General features: G+C 33.3%; 1 protein-coding gene across 4 annotated transcripts in view; it reads left to right on the forward strand.

Annotated features, from left to right (window-relative positions):
* arhgap24 (Rho GTPase activating protein 24) overlaps window positions 1-18772 on the forward strand; it is a 123529-nt gene that overhangs the window by 76191 nt on the left and 28566 nt on the right. The window contains exon 1 of one of the 4 annotated variants that reach the window (XM_058758730.1): window positions 54-201. The exons of 2 other annotated variants lie outside the window; for them this stretch is intronic. In XM_058758730.1, coding sequence (XP_058614713.1) covers window positions 180-201 — 22 coding nt within the window. In that variant the 5' untranslated portion in view covers window positions 54-179. Of the gene's footprint in view, window positions 1-53; window positions 202-13544; window positions 14252-18772 lie in introns of those variants that run through there. One more of the 4 variants, XM_058758729.1, reaches the window with a different exon arrangement.

The following is an 18772-nucleotide window of genomic DNA, read 5'->3' on the forward strand; positions in this document are numbered from 1 at the left end:
TGTTGACCAGTGATGCTTTGACTCCTTCAGCTCAGGCGCAGTGAATATCATGCTGAAAGGAGATTAAAACAGGATGAGAGAAGAGAAACCTTGAGAAATGCACAGATGAGAAGAGCAGGACGGAGCTTTGTGCTCTTGGTGGGTTACAAAAGCTGGATAGATAGAGCTCCCGTCCCGTCATGGACTTAAACTACAACCCAGGTGGGTGGAATGAACACTGAGCCTGTTTGTCTGTCAGGAGGCTTTTTATTGGACAAAACAGAAAGGGGAGGAGAATAAATCAGGTTATTTTTTATGCACTGTAAAAAAAAAAAAAGTTGTTTCAACTTAACAACTTACATTTTTTTAGTTTAGTCCACTTGAAATTTTAAGTTATTCAATGTTAATTTAAGGGACAACTGGAATATTTTAGTTGACTAAACTTAAACTTTTAAGTCAGTGGGGTAACAAATTATTTTAAGTTGAAACAACTTATTTTTTATTTTATTTTTTTACAGTGTGTGATTGCTTACTATGCAGTTTACTATGACTATAATATACAGTACATGCTATCAATTTGGACAGCTTGATTTTAATTTTTTTTAAGAATTCTCTTCTGCTCACCAACCCTGTATTATTTTTTAAATCCAAAATACAGCAAAAGCATTAATATTGTGAAATAGTTTTACTATTTAAAATAAATGCTTTCTATTTGAATATATTTTAAAATATAATTTATTTCTGTGATGCAAAGCTGACTTTTCAGCATCATTACTCCAGTCTTCAGGGTCACATGATCCTTCAGAAATCATTCTAATATGCTGGTTTGCTGTTCAAGAATTTATTTTTATTTGGATTCTTTGATGAATAGAAAGATCCAAAGCAGCATTTATCTGAAATAAAAAGCTTTTGTAACATTATATCATTCAAAAGATTGGAGTCAGTATATTTAAATAATTATATATTCATTATTAAATTATGAAATTATAGAAATTAATACTTTTATTTAGCAATGATGCATTAAATTTATCAAAAGTGGTGATGAAAATATTTATAATGTTACAAAATATTTATATTTCAAATAAATGCTGTTCTTCTGAACTTTCTATTCATCAAGGAAACCTCAAAAAAATTATACTCCGCTGTTTTCAACATAATAATACTAATAATAAATATTTTTTGAGCAGCAAATCAGAATATTAGAATGATTTCTAAAGGATCATGTGACTGGAGTAATGATACTAAAATTCAACTTTGAAATCACAGGAATAAATTACATTTTAAAATATATTCAAATAGAAAGCAGTTATTTTAAATAGTAAAAATATTTCACAATATTACTGCTTTTGCTGAATTTTGGATCAAATAAATGCAGGCTTGGTGAGCAGGAGAGAAAACATACTCATGCTTGGCTTCTTCCAGACGCATATTGCTTGTCATATCCGTAAGCTGTGTATTTTCAATTGTGTTCTGTGCATAATTATTTGCTTGCATGAATAAGAAAGATGAAAGGCTTTAGGGAGATCTCTTCCCGTCTCTCTGTTGTCATTCTGGCTCTGTGGTTTAGTGCTTCATTCTCTGAGTGATTTGGAGCCAATTCAGATGCTTTTAAAATGATGCCTTTTGGCTCGCTTTGCTTATCTTCGTGCATTCCTCTCTTTAAGGCTATCTGAAGAGCTGACGTGGCACTTTGGGGTGTCAATGCTCTCTAATGGTTCCTCATGCACCACTGTAGCTCTGCTAGATTAAAAAGGCCGTATTGTGGAAAATACAATCTTTTTTTATCTTCTGAACTCTAATATCCATCCAGACTATTTATGAAAACTATAAGCTGCAAAACAGTTCATTTTAACACACATTTATATATAAACACTGGTATTTAGCAACTTGGCCAGGAATTATTACTTATTTTGCATGCAAAGACGGTAGCCAATAATAACAGAGGTCATTCACAAATGTAAATCACAAAAGGTACAGCAACTAAAACAGCCAGTTTAATTCCAAGGCTCAAAGAGAATGTCATGTTGAACTGAATTACTACTTCTTTTAGTTCATGAAAACTTTATTAATTTTAAAAGGGAAAATAATTTGCTGTAAAAGTGCAGAATATGGTTAATATGACGAATATTGTAATAATATATTGTTTCCAGAAATATTTTATTTAATACATATATTTGAATATATTTTTAAATATTTAGTTAAAATATTCAAAACAAAATAGTTTTATATTTTAATAATATAGGATTAATAAATTATGACCATTTAATTCTATATGATTATGACACACACACACACACACAAACACACACACATATATATATATATATATATATATATATATACAGTCATTTATTTTTAATAAATGTATTGTAAAATAATTATTAATAAATTATGAATATTTAATTCTATATGATTATGATTTAATAAATATATTTTATGTAAAATAATTATTACAACAAAAGTATTTATGTATTTTACAGTCATTTACTTTTAATAAATTATATTAATAAAATATATATATAATAATATTTTATAGTATATAGTATAAATATATAATAATAGTTTATATATATATATATATATATATATTATTATTATTAATTAACTATGTAAATTATTGCATATTTAATTATATATAATTATTATGTAAATATGAAAAATATTCTATATGAAGGTCTTGTTCATAAACACGTGGTATGCATTTCTCTGCTTTCGTATATATCAACTGTACATAGAAATAACTTTCCCAGTCATGCATCTGGATAATTGTGCATTTCCAGCCCACATAATGGAGACTGTCCAAATCTCAGAAGGTGGATTAACGATAATGCAGGTCCAGCGATGACATTATCCAGCTCAATTTATTGCACAACAATGTTAAAACCTCTGGCTTCTAATAGCTCAAAGGTGAACATTATGTCTAAAGGACCATTAGACGAGAATGTAAGATGATTTTCCAGTGAATATAGGTGAGACACAAAGGCATGTCTGCTGTCTTTCCCATGCTCTCTGGTCGTTGTTGCAGACAGACCTGTTTTATACATCCAGCCCCAAGAGACTGCAGTCTACATTAAATTAGCAGATGTTACAATTCTCATCCCCTAGAGAGAGCCGTCAACACTTTTTGAGGGTTTACGTTGTCCTGCAGAGATTTTACTGACATTTGAACAGTTGGTTAGACAGAGACTGAGAGACAGGAAAGAGAGAAAGTAATTGAGTAGGACTGAATGGGATTTGTCATAATGTCAGAGCGGAGGCTGTGATTGGTTCAGATAAGGTTCAACTACTTCCCCTGTCAACGACCCTAGTGAGGCCTGCAACAATAACATCCAGTTACAAGGATGTTTAGCGGTTGCAGTGACATGCGATGTCGAAATTGCAGCGGTCGTCCATCAACTGCAGAACTCAACAGAAATGATGACATTTACTTAAGCAGTCTCAGCGTGGGATTATTAGATGGGGGAAAAGCAGCACTGTTAAAAAATTATAGTTCTGTTTCTCAGACAGCCTGCAGGAGAGAACAATCTCATTAGCCATGCTAATATAGAGTGATATCACATTGATACTCATGAGATATGGCTCATATATACATTTAATATTTAAATACAAGTGTATACTGTATGTTGTATATTATATATGTTTATACAACAGTTCAACGCCACAAAAAACAGCCACTGTATCAGCTCATTTTTAGGACACAGCCAAGTGTCTTAAAAACATCTTGTATGCAGAACTACTTCCTTCTGCGACGGATTTAAATCTCAAGATGACAGTTTAACAGCTGAATCCTCTGTTAATAATTTGAAAACATTACTTTAGAACTAGTAATGAAGGAACGTTGAGTTGCTTCATTAAAAGTTTGTTGTATTACTGTATTAAAAGCTCACTGTATTATGTATAGTAGAGTATTATGAGAGAGAGATGGACTGAGCGAGTGTGATTACCTGCATCTGATACAGCATTCATTCTTCAGCTCAATCTCATATTCACAATAAAACATTGGTTTAATAGTACGCAGAGAAAAGCGATATTTTTGTCATACTATCCTTTCATCTGTTAATGACAGCGCTGCTCTGTGCATTTGTTGGCTGTGTCTTAAGGTGTTGTTGAAAGTAAAATAACTTCCTTGTTTACAACTGCATTTCAGTCTCTTTCAATATAAAGGTCTTTACTGCTGACTCATAAAAATCATCTCTTGTCGCCATCTAATGGCGGAACAATGTAACTAAAATTGCCATCACGAACACACACACTGTTTCTCAATGCCAAATACTATTATTAAATACTACTATTATTTATATAAAATAATATCTATTGAGTAATAATATTTAATAAACAACAACAGCCGTAATAAAAGTTTGCTAAACAATTCAGTCAAAAAAGGCAGCGCTCTGATATACACTACTTGGTCTCATGATGAAAACTTGCCTCTGGGAACTTTTTTGCTAGACGTGAAATATGTACTAAGAAGTACATATCACTGCAGATTCCAACAGAAATTAACACTAGAGGCAGTAAAACATAGAGAAAATCATTTTCCTACTCCATATGTTTCGCTTTCCGGAAACATCAAGCTTGCTCTGTAGCTCAGCCGGCACAGAATTGGAATTAGGATGTGGAACCCTTGGGAACAAATCCTGTCAAAAACATGACTCACGATGAAAGTGCTGAAAGATGAGAGACTGAAAAACAAGCTAAAATGGCATGCTTGAGATTGGATTTTTACGCCACATTCGCTTTTGTAGGTTTAGGTGTAGTGCAGATGGTACGTTATTTTAAAACATCACGGAGCATTAGACTTATAGCGCCACTCAACAGACATTTCAAGCCAGAAATGTACTTGACATACAAAACCAATGTCATATAAAACGTACCGTATGTTAATCTGTTCCGGGGAATTGTTTTAGCGCCACCCAGTGGACATTACATATCGAATATGTCATGAAATGTACTTGGCGGTACATATTTTGCATCTTGCGAAAAAGTTCCCAGAGGTATGTTTTCATCATGAGACCAGGTTGGATATACAGCATTAAATTTATATAAATGAGACTTTGCCCTCAGCCAAAACTACTTGCTCTTGAATAAATAATAGACTAATGAGATCAAAGACTGCCCATTAGATTTACCTAAAATGAATTATAGCTCACGTTTAACCACTACATCAGAGCCAGCAGCAAATTCCAGAAGAACTGGCCGAGGTGAGGCTGCTCTCAGCGGGTTTCATGAGCACTGAACTGCCGCTGACACCCTGGAGCTCACATCTCCGAAAATGTTGAAGCAATTTTTCAAATAAGCGTTATCATTATTAACAAACCGCATATTTGAAGTCTAAACAACTACATCTTGCCTAAAAAAACTCACAAAAACAGTATTATTTATAAAATTATAGTGGATTTGGAGTGTTCGCCATGACACCCACTGTGAGAAATACTGCAAGCGAAGTGATACAAAATGTGAAACGGTTTTAATTATATATATAAAAAAATGTTTTTTACATATATATTCAAAAATGTATAATTATGTAATATTTAGGCTACATAAAAACTAAAGTATTAATAATTATAATATTAATAATGTTAAATATACTGTACAGGTTTGCTAATATTATTAAGTATTATGTCAAGATAACCCAGGGTAAAAAATAACCCTAGATTTATACTTTCATCCAGATGCTGATTGGTTTCCTATCTATTATAAGATGGTTGGATGGAGAGGATATGGTGGATGTCAGACTGTGATCTGAGGAAGATATCCAGTGATCTAACACACTGATGTCCCTTTGCCTTCTCTTTCTCACCTTTCCTGTCTTTTATATCCCTGTCTTTTATCTCCTGTCAGGTTTGTGATGTGAAGAGGTGTTAAGTTACAGAGCTGGTAACCTCACACCTCTAAACTCTCATTCTGAGTCAGAGCCAAGAGTCACAAGGTCACGTGGAGCCCTTGGCTGCTTCTAAAGATGGTGTCATGTCACCTCAGCATCTGCACAGCTGGTTGGCCTGTGGCCTAGAATGATGAATGATGTCATAAATAAGACTTTAATTTCATTGTGTTTCCCTTTTAATTATCTTATGGTGAGATTTACAGAATCTCATTTGAACAAACCATCGTTTTTAATGTCCAGTCCTGTCAGTGTGGAACAGAAAGTGTGTGTGTACGGGGTGATTTGGGGTGTCTGTGTGCTTGTTTTTGCCCAGATCTTGCTGAGAGAGAATGAGGTAATGACATTACAGGGTGTTTTCTAAAGTCCTAAAGCCCAAATCGACTCTCATCAGCATTTTCTCAGCAGCTCTATCTAAGCCCTATCTTACTGCAGTTCTCAATCCCACAATCCCCTCTGTTCTCTGCGAGCTCTTCATTCTGGCAGCTTGCATGGGCCAACAGCTTTGCCAGAGCAAACAGGCAGGATCTGGGCTGGTAAAGCAGACGGGACGCTCAGGGCTTACAATACAAACATTCTTATCAGCTGTCTGAACGCTTTTGAGCCGGACGCTGCGTTAGGACTGTCATAATAATCAGAGCAGAGTCACTCACCTGCCAAAGAGTGTGTGTGTGTGTGTGTGTGTGTCTATCTATCAATCGATCTATATATATTATTACAGTATATATATATATATATATATATATATATATATATATATATATATATAATGCATATTTATGTATACTGTTTTATATACAGTATAAACCCTAAACATACACATATATAATATAATATATAATTTTTTAAATATTTTTTATACTATTAGAAATTCAGCACTTGTTTATACATAATACATTTCTGTATTTTTGTAATAAATTTGACATATTTATTATGTATTATGTATGCACAGCACTTAATATAATTAGCTTTATATAAAACATTTGAAGTTCTCATTTGGATGCTAATGTCTCTAGATCAGGACTGATCGTTGCAGATATGTTATTTATGACTGAAAAAATATAAAGTTTTGCTGCTTTCCCTGGGAGATATTGTGGAGTTTCGTATTTCAGTGCTTGATGTTGAGTAGATACTGTTGGCATTGATTGATACTGAAATTCTCCTCAGTCTGTGTCTGTTGTCTGACAGCTGCAGATATTGAGTCCAGTGTTTGGTCTCCAGAGGCCTATTGATTTGATCAGTGTGTTCGCTCAAGGGATTCACCTCAACACCATGTGTGTACATTAACATTCACTTCTGCCTTCGAGTGTCATGTTGACATTGATAAATCAGAAATTATAGATGCTATATGTGATATTCACATGCATAATGCATGCGCGGCTGTGTTGCTGGTAATATCTGAGATATTTGTCTCTCATATTGATTTGACGTTGTATATCAGGGCAGCGACGGGACGCAGTGCAAACTGTCTGAGAGATTGATGCCTGCGGTGTCAGATTGTTGCTCGAGGCTCTACAAAGGAATTTGATCTTGGAAATGGAAATGTTCGAGCGCAGTGCAGAAATGAAATGTTTATGATTGTGTGAATAATGATCTCTGGAGCTGCGTAGAGGGGTTTAGGACAGCTTGTGCTTAATTTGTCTCTGCCGATGGCGAATCGAAGATGATAACTGGGACGCAGGAAGTACAACTTGTGTCATCATGTGTGTTTCTTAGATTTTGATTAGGTGAGCGTCGCTATATATAGTTCAAGTCTGAGATTCGAACAATTTACTAACCATTAATATGAAATTTTGTGAAAGTGAGTTGAGCTTTAGCATTAGCTCTCTGGTTATGCCTTGTGAATGCCATCTCAGGGGATTCATCAGTAACTGACACAACATGTGCTGTAACAGGTGTTTAGTGCGTTAGCCTGCAGGACTCAGCTCAGGGTTTCCTGTAGAAAGTCCCGTCTGTTATACAGGGATTATGTTCAGTCTTCCTGTCAGTAGGAAACGGGAGTCTCTTCCGAAAACCTGAATGAAGCTAGCAATGCTAGTGTGCTTATACAAACAAACGCAGCATTAAAATGAATACTTCAAGTCTGTTTGGGGCTCACTTGACTTTTTTCAGGCTTTTGCTTTAATGCTTGAAATTAGTGTTGTAGATAAGAATAAATTGTGGCATCTTATGATTTATTTTATTTTTATTATTGTTTATTTATTTATTAATATTATTATTATTTTTTATGCACTGTAAAAAGTGATAAGTTGACTTAACTTAAAAAAACTGAGGAAACCTGTTGCCTTAAAATTTTTAAGTAAATGATCATTTAAAAAAATAAGTTAATTGAATTGTCAAGTTCACTTAACTTTTTTTTAATTATTATGTACTTAATCATTTTAAGGCAACGGGTTTCCTCAATTTTTTTAAGTTAAGTCAACTTATCACTTTTCACAGTGTGGATAAAGGTGATGGTGAAGGAAGGTTTTTTAGCCTCTACATTTTTTCCATACTTCCATGTGTGTTAAATGATTACTTTTACTATTATTGTAAAAAGTGGGAACATTTCATAATTAGAAGTAAATATTAAAACACTTTCATATTAATTTAATATTAAGATATTTATTTTAAAAATGGTATTTTCAGAAATAATATGAATTTTGTTTTATTAAATTAAAGAATATGTATATATATATATATATATACAGTATATTTTTATTTAAAAAATATAATTCTCAGCTTCACCTGTTTTTCATTTGTAAATTTGTTGTGGCGTATTGATTTTAGATTGTTTTTATATTGGCAGCCCCAATTTTCCACCAGTTTCATGAGTCAAGATCCCAATTATCTGATTCCCCATCAGCAACTACACCACCTTATAAATCTCTCCCACAGGTGTGTCAGATTTCAAATAACATTAACTCTTCATCAGACCCTTCAGGCAAAGAAAAAGGCACATATAGTGTGGAAGACATTCACTGATATTAAACTCAGGCCTGTGGCCACCAGAACAGACAGAGCTGGGGGAGGAGGAGATCTTGTAGTAATTTAATATGTCATGGGTAGACGTGCCCAATGGAGTGAATTTATTATTTGGTTCAATTACCTGTGCTCTGTAACCTATGTGATTTACCACGACACTGGCGGCTGTGGCCATAAATCATTCCTGTGAGCCACAGACCTCAACTGCAACCTCACGTATCATCTGTGTACCAGCCTGGAAATAAACCGACCCGACCATCTGACCATTAAAACGCTAAGGCTTTATTAAGCAGCCTGGATGAGAGAGTTGGGAGACTGGACCATTGCTTTGGTTGTTTGTTCTCATGTTGGTTTTTAACTGGTTTATTAGCATTCATCAATGGGAAAGATTAGCTTCAAATAATGAAGCCTAATCACACAATATATGCTCACATTAATTATTGCTCTGGCAAACATCCATATGACTATTGATCATAAAATTCACATTTTAAGTCTTTGTAGTGTTGTTTTCCTATTGAATATGCCACATTTGTTGTTTTCCTCAGTTTTAGTCCTTAATTTACTTCCTCCTTGTGTGTTTCCTAGTCTGTATCTGACCGATCAGCAAACTTCGAGCATTCAGAATTACTTCTATGCAACAGACCCTCGTAATATTGATAGTACTCCATGTACTCTATAATAGCCATAATAAATTTTATACAGTGTAATAGGACTCACATCTCAGACAGACTAATGTTCAGTTGGTCCTGACCTGAGCTGAGGCACAGAGGCTATTTTAGATTACTCAATGTGAGCACCGAGAGAACTGACCATTTGTCAGGATGACCTCCTTTAAACTTGAGATACAATTGAACATATTTCAGATAAAGCTTGGAAAGAGTAGCGCTCAGAATTCTGATTCATTTTAGAGAGTTGATTTACTTGGATTGATTCTTTTGAACTGATTCGTATGAATCATGAATATTTCTGATCTATGTCTCAATATTTTTTCCTCTTTTGTAAAATCATAGAAACACTTGTGGATTTTCTTTTGCTACTGGGGCAAATTAACTCAAAAATTATATTTGTTATAGATTCTATTCACCACTATAAAAAGCAGGGGTATTATAGTTAACTAAAACTGAAAGTAAACTTAAAACCATTAAAAAAAAAAAAAAAGAAAAACATTGAAATAAAATAATGCCAAGGCAAAAATTCTCATTCTAATGTAGTGTACCTTGACGTAAAATAATAAATAAATGTAAATAAAAATGACAAAACATTGTGTGTATGTACGTATGTGTATATATATATATATATATAGTGTATATACTGTATATGTACATCTATAAAACAATGTAATTGATATATATATATATATATATACACACACACACACACACACACACACACACACACACACATATATATATATATATATATACTGTATATATATAATTATGTACTGTATATATATAATTCACAAAAATCTAACCTTTCATTGGATAATAAGAATTTAAAGTGGGTCCATGTTGGTGCTTCTTCTCTTCAGTTCACCCACTCATTTTCTATAGAGTTCAGGTCAGAGGACTGGAATGGCCAGCAGAAACTTGGTTTTGTGCTCAGTGACCCATTTTTGTGTTGTTTTTGAGGTTTGTGTTTGGATTATTGTACGGTTGGAAGATCCAAACATGGCCCATTATAAGATTTCTAACAGAGTCAGTCACTTATTGATTTTTTATCTGTTGGTATTTGATAGAATCCATGATGCCATGTGTCTAAACAAGATGTCCAGGACCTCCAGCAGAAATATAGGCCACAACATCAAAAATACAGCAGTATATTTCATTGTACACATGGTGTACTTTTTATCCCTGTGTTCAGAAGTTCCAGTCGTGTCTGATAACTGAATATGCTGGAGTTTGTTTTTTCCCAAACAACATGTGGTGATGTAGGTGCTGTTTGACTTTTTTTTTTTAAAGGTTTTCTGACCCCTGGATAATTTCATGTTCATAATCACCCTGGAGTGCTCAAAATTGTGAATATGAATGGGAATATACTTCAGAGATATTTTACTCATAAGAATTTCTAGGGGTGCCAATAATTGTGTCCAACGATTAAAATATATGTATATGTCTAGATAGATTGATAGATAGATAGATGAATAAAAGCTACAAAAAAATACAATAATACACAGTAAAATTACTAAAACTAAAATCAAAATGAAAAACATAAAAATAAAAACTTACTCTAAATATTAATGCAAAATATAATAGTATCTCACTGATATTAAAATAACTATTACTTCTAAAAAACCCCAAAAACCCAGAAATGTCAAAAAAAAACAAATTTGTCGCATATAGTCCTGCCCACAAACTTTCACTCATTTAAAATGTTCACTCAAATAAAAGTATTTTAACATAACAAAAATGACATGCATCACCTTTAAAACCCTACATATTCTCAGTATGGCTCAGAAGTTGCATTGGATTTCATCTAAATGAGCAGGACGTCTACTTCAACTCCTTTACAATAGCGATTGGCGTCTGTCCTCACAGGTGAGTGTGTATGTCTGGTCTCCTGCGCACTTTAGTGTGGTTTATACGCAAGACGAGATTACTTTCACATACATACTGAGTTACAGTCATGAACCTGGCGACCATGTAACCATACACTGCACAGCATACTCCCCCTATCATTAAGACACATTGAAGTGCACTAAGTGGTGTCATGTTGTAATGTCAGTGCCAGTACATTGTGGTCGTCTTTTAGGGTGGTAGCTATTCTGGTTGAGATGTATAGAGTTGAACAACTAGTGTAGCCTTTCACCTTTGCCCTGACTTGGTCTTTTCAATCTCAGTCTCAATGGCTATCGAATGGGCTAAGATGAAGCCACGGTGGCTAATGGGAGCTTGTGGGCCTGTTGATATGAGTCCATGAGTTGATGGTGGATCAGATAAACCCCGTCTCCCACTTTCTCCTCATACCTCTGTGGGGGGCACTGAAACCAGACACCCGGACATGCACCGGAGGAGCTGGAGATATGAGGCTCATTGTTCAAAGAGAGTCGAAGCGTTTATCTGTGGTTGGAATGGCGACTGTGTTGGTTCTGCTTGAGTATTTAATCAGGCTGTGTGAAGACAGGTCTAAAGCACCAACATCAGCGCCCTCGGTTTTAACCTTGTGTTATCTTAAACAAACTTTAAGATTAGAAAGTTCTTCATTGATGTTTCTGGTTAATGATGATAATGGAGTAGTTGTGTAGTGCGCTCCGACCTCCTGATTTCTGAGGGAATCACTAAATCAGCACTAAATCACTAAATCCCTATTAATGTCCAAGAACGTTGTTCTGAGACGTTTACAACTGCTCTTCAACGATCCCTGTGTAGTATTTAAAGTGTTTATTTTAAAAGTAAAGGACGAAATTGCAAAATAAACTGATCAGGACTTGATACACACAGTGGCCTTGTATAACCCACTCGCGGTATTTTTTAGCAATAATGACTGTAATAATGATTGTACATTATCCCACATACTTAAAATGTTTTATTTACTTATATAGCACCATTAAAAACATGGTGTACAATATTTTTTGTAAGGATAAAAAAACCCAAAGGAATAAAAAAGTAAAATGCGTAAACATAGCTGATTGTTTTTTAACATTGTTATACATAAAAACACAATATATATAAAAAAAATATATATATATATATATTAAAACACACACACACACACACATATATATATATATATATATATATATATTTAGGTTCAGTCATTTTCTCTAATATCACCGTATAGGTCATTTTCTATGCAATTAAAGTGAAATAACTAAATATAAATATAGGAGCCTGATAAAATTTCAGACGGCACTTAGGGCTTTTGCATCTGAACTCTTCATATATATATATATATATATATATACACATACATAAAATGCATACACATAGCTGATTGTTTTTAACATTGTTATACATAAAAATTATATATTAAAATAAATTATTACAAAAGTTATATATATATATATATATATATATATATATATATATATATATATATGTATGTACACACACACACATATACATACATACGTGTATATATATATATATATATATATATATGCCATGGTCTGTCTGAATACTCGATTCTGATTGGCTGGCAGGTGTTGATTAAATTCGTGAACTGCACAGGTAGTTCCAGGTCAGTTTAATCACGTTCTATATTAATGCGCTTCCTATAAACATTGGTAACCATAGTAACATACAGTTACAGTTGAATAGTAATACAGATGAAAATAAAATTTTGATCGTTCGGTCAAATATTGCAGCACAAATATTGTTAACATCTTTAATATGTGAATGCTGGGAAATGACCATGGCATAAGCGGGATAATCAGCGGCTAGCTGTGCATTAAACAATTTGAATGTACGCGGAGGCAACCCCTCCGCTGCGCGCGGGCGGTTCTTGCCTCCGCAGTGCATTCAAATCTTTAATGCACAGCTAGCCGCTGATTATCCCTTACATATATACACGTACACACACACACACATTGATAACACACTTTTGATAACACTACCTAAAGCCTTTATGTATAATGCATTATAAAGGTATATTAAAGGGTATAATGCATTTTAATTATTCATAATATGTGTTGTAATACATTATATCTTGCTGTAAATAATTATAACCAAATTGAAAATGCATAGTGTAACAATGAACTAATAAGTGTTATAATGTATTAACTGTGGTTATAATAATTCATGAGATTGTACAATGCAATATAAAGTTCATTAGGCATAATTAATGCATTAAAACTACTATTATTGTCCATTATACATAAAGGCTTTAAGTAAGTGCTACCACACTTCTAAATGGTAATACATTCACAGATATATATGGAGAAAAAAAAAAAACAGTAGCCTATAAGAACAAAGCAAAAAAAGTGTTTGTTGGGTTTATTAAATATGTTGTCTGTTTATCATATCAGTACTTAGCCGGGTCATATAGATAACATAAGGACTAGTTTAAAAGATATGCTAGAAACAGCCAGCCTAAACAGCCTTCATAAAAATATAAATATCCTCTGAAACAATTTATTCAAAAGTTTGACTGACAGACTCTCTGGAGAAGGGGCCGCTTTTCTCTTCTTCTCTTGTAAGAGCTCCTGGGCCTGTTGAAGCTCTCTATTGTTAGTCAGAAAGAGAGAGAGGTGGGTGTACTCGATTCTCCTCCCCTTCGGCTCTTTCTTCCCCTCCTCCTCGGTCCTCACTATGGACCATGTCAGCGCTCCTCAAGTCTGCAGGCCCATAGTCTCCTGGAAGACCCACTCCTCTTCCAGTCTTCCCCACTCCTGAGGCCTCTTTTCTGGGATAGGTTGCTTAATAATGGAGGTGGTGCAACAGGTTGGACATCAGCTATCTCCATTTGGGATATCCGAGTGTCTATCAGGTAATTCTGCTGTTAAATTGTACAGTGCTGCAGATGAGAAGCTTTTGAGATGCTAGAATGGTTTACCAGATTTGCTACAAGTATCATAATTTGCATTCACATGGAGTGTGACAACATGAATAATTTAGGCCAGTCATTTTCTATAAACTGAAGATTAATTTTGAGCGTTCACAGATGCCAGAGTGGTTTTATTTGTAGTGATAAGCATGTTTGGGCCCTTTGTGTCTCTCTAAATAGGACATTATTTATGAGTTTAGACAATTTCATGAACAATTAGTCTCTGCTTTCTTTCTCACTCTCTTTTTCCTCAAAACAGTCCCAGTTTCTGTGTTTCTTCATCATGATGTTGTCAGATGTGTTGATGGATCTCAGCTGTCTCTGAGAACCTCAGATGCTCTCTGTACAGCATGTGTTGTGCAACCCATTAATATTTGCTTGATATCTCCATGAATATTTCTTAGCGGCTCCCTTTAGGCTTTTAAAAACTCTTCATGGTAGCTGAGAGGAGTTCAAGCTCGACCAGGATGTATGAAATATGTTATGTCTATCCTGTGCAAACAATGCTATACACCAATTGTCCTTTTTCCTGCCAACTCCTGGCACTTCCTTAGTGTGTCGTGAGCATCTAAATCAAATATTTGTGACGTTTCATAATGCTGTTTAGAGAGGAACATAAGAAAGTAAATCATTATCTGTATCTTTGCATTGTTGGTGCGACCACAAAATGATTTCCACGTAACAATGGGCTTATTTATGTGGCTGTTTTGTTAATAAAATGGCTGTTGATCTTTGGGATTAGCGAAGTCAATGATGGGAACGCACATAATGGAGCGTTTAAGGGTGAGGGGGCGTTTCTGGAGAAGGTATGTGACAGTAATTGCTGCTCACTATGACCCTTTTGTTTGGGTCCACCTGGTTTGGGCCGTCTTATAGCTCAGGTCACTCATTAAAAAGCAGACGAGCTCATATTTGACGAGACGCTGGACCATAGACATGCACAGAAAGAGACATACAGTACATACACTGTAAAAAGTGATAAGTTGACTTAACTTAAATAAATTGAGGAAACCCGTTGCCTTAAAATTATTAAGTAAATAATAATAAAAAAAATAATAATTTAAGTGAATTGTCAAGTTCACTTAACTTTTTTTTTATTTTTTATTATTTACTTAATAATTTTAAGGCAACGGCTTCTCAATTTTTTTAAGTTAAGTCAACTTATCACTTTTTACAGTGTAAACATATATACACGCCTTCACGTTTAGAAGGATATGTTTTATATATATATATATATTTATTTATTTATTTTTTTTACAAGTGTTTTTGATTCTTTTGATTCTTGAAGTCTCCTATGCTCACCAAGGCTGCATTTATTTAATTAAAAATACATTAAAAACAGAAAAATTGTGAAATATTATTACAATTTAAAATAAATGTATTGTATTTGAATATATTTTAAAATGTTATTAATTCTTGTGACGCAAAGCTAAATACTAAATTCTAAATATGCTGATTTGCTGCTCAAGAAACATTTCTTTTTATCATCAATCTTGAAAACAGTTGTGCTGCTACATATTTTTAGTGAAACCATCATACATAGTTTTGTTTGTTTTTTTGAGAGAGAGAGTTCAAAAGAACATCATTTATTTGAAGTAGAAATCTTTTGTAGCATTATAAATGTCTTTGTCATTTAAATGATCAGTTTAATGCACCCTTGCTAAATAAAAGTATTCATTGCTTAAAAAAAATAAAATAAATAGTAGTGTAAATATAAAATTACTGAAATATAAATAATGCATTATATTTATCAACAATGTCAACATTTTCCACCAGCTTTTTGTAATGCATCATGGAATTGCATTCTCAGGGAATAATCTATTTTGGAGGAGTGTTCAGATTTTGGTGCAGATCCTCCGTCCAGAACCTCAGGTCTCATTGCTTTTTTTATTCCCATGAAACTGCACTCTGCTTCCTGTCAGAGTCCTGTGGCGTGACAGGTTGTCTAGTCGCTTCAGAAGAGCCTGTCTGCCCATCGCTCCATGCCATCAGTGGCAGATGGTGTGGGCTTTGAGTTGTTAAAGTCTCAGGGTACCTCAAACGCAGACATTGACCCAGAGACTGTCTGACTGCAACTCTGACCCTTTTATTTCACTGCAGTCAGAGATAGACTCTTAAAGACTTTAATTAGAGGACTGTCAAAGAAGACTTACCTTTTCCTTTGAAACTATATTAACGTAAAACACCTATTATCATCTATCTATTATCTGTTACTTTTAAATACTTCCTGCTGCCTTCTGCCAAAAGTGTTATTTGTAAAGGTCAGTAGATTAGGAATGCGAATGGAGAAACTTCTCACAGTCGACAACAGAATAGCACCATTTACTTGGGAGAATGAAAATGGCCACCTTTGGAGATATAATCCTGTTTATTGGTCAAATCTCCTGACAAGCATGAAGTCTCCCTGCTATCTTTCGCTTTCAGTGTAGTACTTGGTTTATCTCCTATTATGTTTTCCCAGAGAGAAGTGTGAGATTGACATAGTGCCTTTGATTGGGTTTACTGACAGAAACAATGGCCTGTGTTATCTGTGCAGCTGATTGGTGGAGAGCAGGGACTGTGATTAATCGTTCGCCTTATCTGACCTACATGACCAAATCAGTGCACTTACCTTTGGCAAGAGTGAATAAAAGCCATGTGGTTTACAAGATAATAACTTTTCTTTTATGGTACAACTTGATTACCCATCTGTCACATAAGTGTCAATTCAAGAAGTAATCAGCATCAAGGTGCCGCCACACTAGGATCTGAGCAAGCGACATTACCTTTCAACCGGCAGTGAATTTGGACAACAGGATAAATTTAATAAATAATAAATCTAAAAAAATTGATGTTTATTTAATATTGATATTTGTATAAATATGTATTTTTAAATATTGTTCAATAAAAAAAAAATAATAATAAAAAAAAAAAATATATATATATATATATATATATATATATATATATATAATTAAATGGGTTAGGCTATGTATTATTATTTTTTAAATAATTGTCTATTTGTTAATGGTTATCATTATTTAATCATATGAATATTAATTAATTAGGAACTGAGCATGCAAAATTGCTTTGAACCTGCAGTGAATTTGGACAACAGGATAAATTGTATAAATAATACATTTTAAAAAACCCTGTTTATTTAATATTGATATTTGTATAAATATATATTTTTAAATATTGTTCAATAAAAATGATTTAATATAATTAAATGGGTTAGGCTATAAATTATTTATTGTCTATTACTGAGCATGCAACATTGCTTTGAACCTGCAGTGAATTTGGACAACAGGATAAATGTAATAAATATATAAATAAATATGTATCTATATAAAAATAAATTAATATTTTTATATAAAAATATTTAATTAATATTGACATTTGTATGAATATATTTTCTATATTGTTAAATTATTATTTAATATAATTTAATTGGTTATTTATTATTATTTATAGTACTTTATTCATCATAAAATTTGTTAGTGATTATAATTATGTAATCATATTAAGCATATTCATATTAATGAACTAGGAATTGAGCATGTAAAATTACATGGACATGCAGTGAACCTATGCAATGTGATGTAATGTTACACTTTTGTGCTTAAGTTTTTAATAAATAATAAATATAAATGGATAAATATTTAACATTTTTTATTTTTAAATTATAATTTATTCATTTCTTAATTATTTAATTAATCAATTCAAATTGGTATATTAACAGAATTTATATTTAATATTTATAATTATGTAATCATATTCATGTTAATTATTGATATTATTACAAACATATTTAAATAATATTAATGTTTAATCATTTTAAAATGTTAAAATATGTATATGAATGGAAGTCTAGTGTGACTTAACCTTTAGAAAAGCAGTTTTCTTCCAAAAAAAGTGAAAAAATCCCAAAACCATTATGAAGTTTACATAAACTGAGGATGTTTATTTCATGTCTGTTCAACTGCTAGAGCAAAAATGGATGCACTAACTCTCTCAATCATACATCATAAAAAGCACAGAGTCAAATGCATTGCATGTTAGTCAAGTGAAGGAATTATTCCATGACTTTCTAAGATCTCGTTTCCAAATGGCTGTTATCTTCTGACAGCATGCTTGGGCTGTTGGACAGGCAATCCATCAAATTCCCATCAATTATGTTTCATATTTATCATAATGGTGAGTCCAAAGTTGTGCATTATTCGGTTTCGTCAGCTATCGCAAGAAGAGGGTGGTCTCTGCGCTCAAACGATAAGCTTTCCAGATCACAACCTGGTTTATTTATATAATTAAATGCGGTTATTTTTAGACGTACTACACACAGTCCGCAATGAAATAGTTTTATGTGCTTTGACTAATGGAGACGTGTTTACTGTGTAAGCCCTGACATGGGTTGTAAATCCAAGTTAAGGTTATTAGGCCCGAACACAACAGACTGTTTGTGAGTTTGTCTAATCCTTCATTCCG

The sequence above is a fragment of the Onychostoma macrolepis genome, chromosome 21 (assembly GCF_012432095.1).
Source record: "Onychostoma macrolepis isolate SWU-2019 chromosome 21, ASM1243209v1, whole genome shotgun sequence".
Classification (NCBI taxonomy): domain Eukaryota; kingdom Metazoa; phylum Chordata; class Actinopteri; order Cypriniformes; family Cyprinidae; genus Onychostoma; species Onychostoma macrolepis.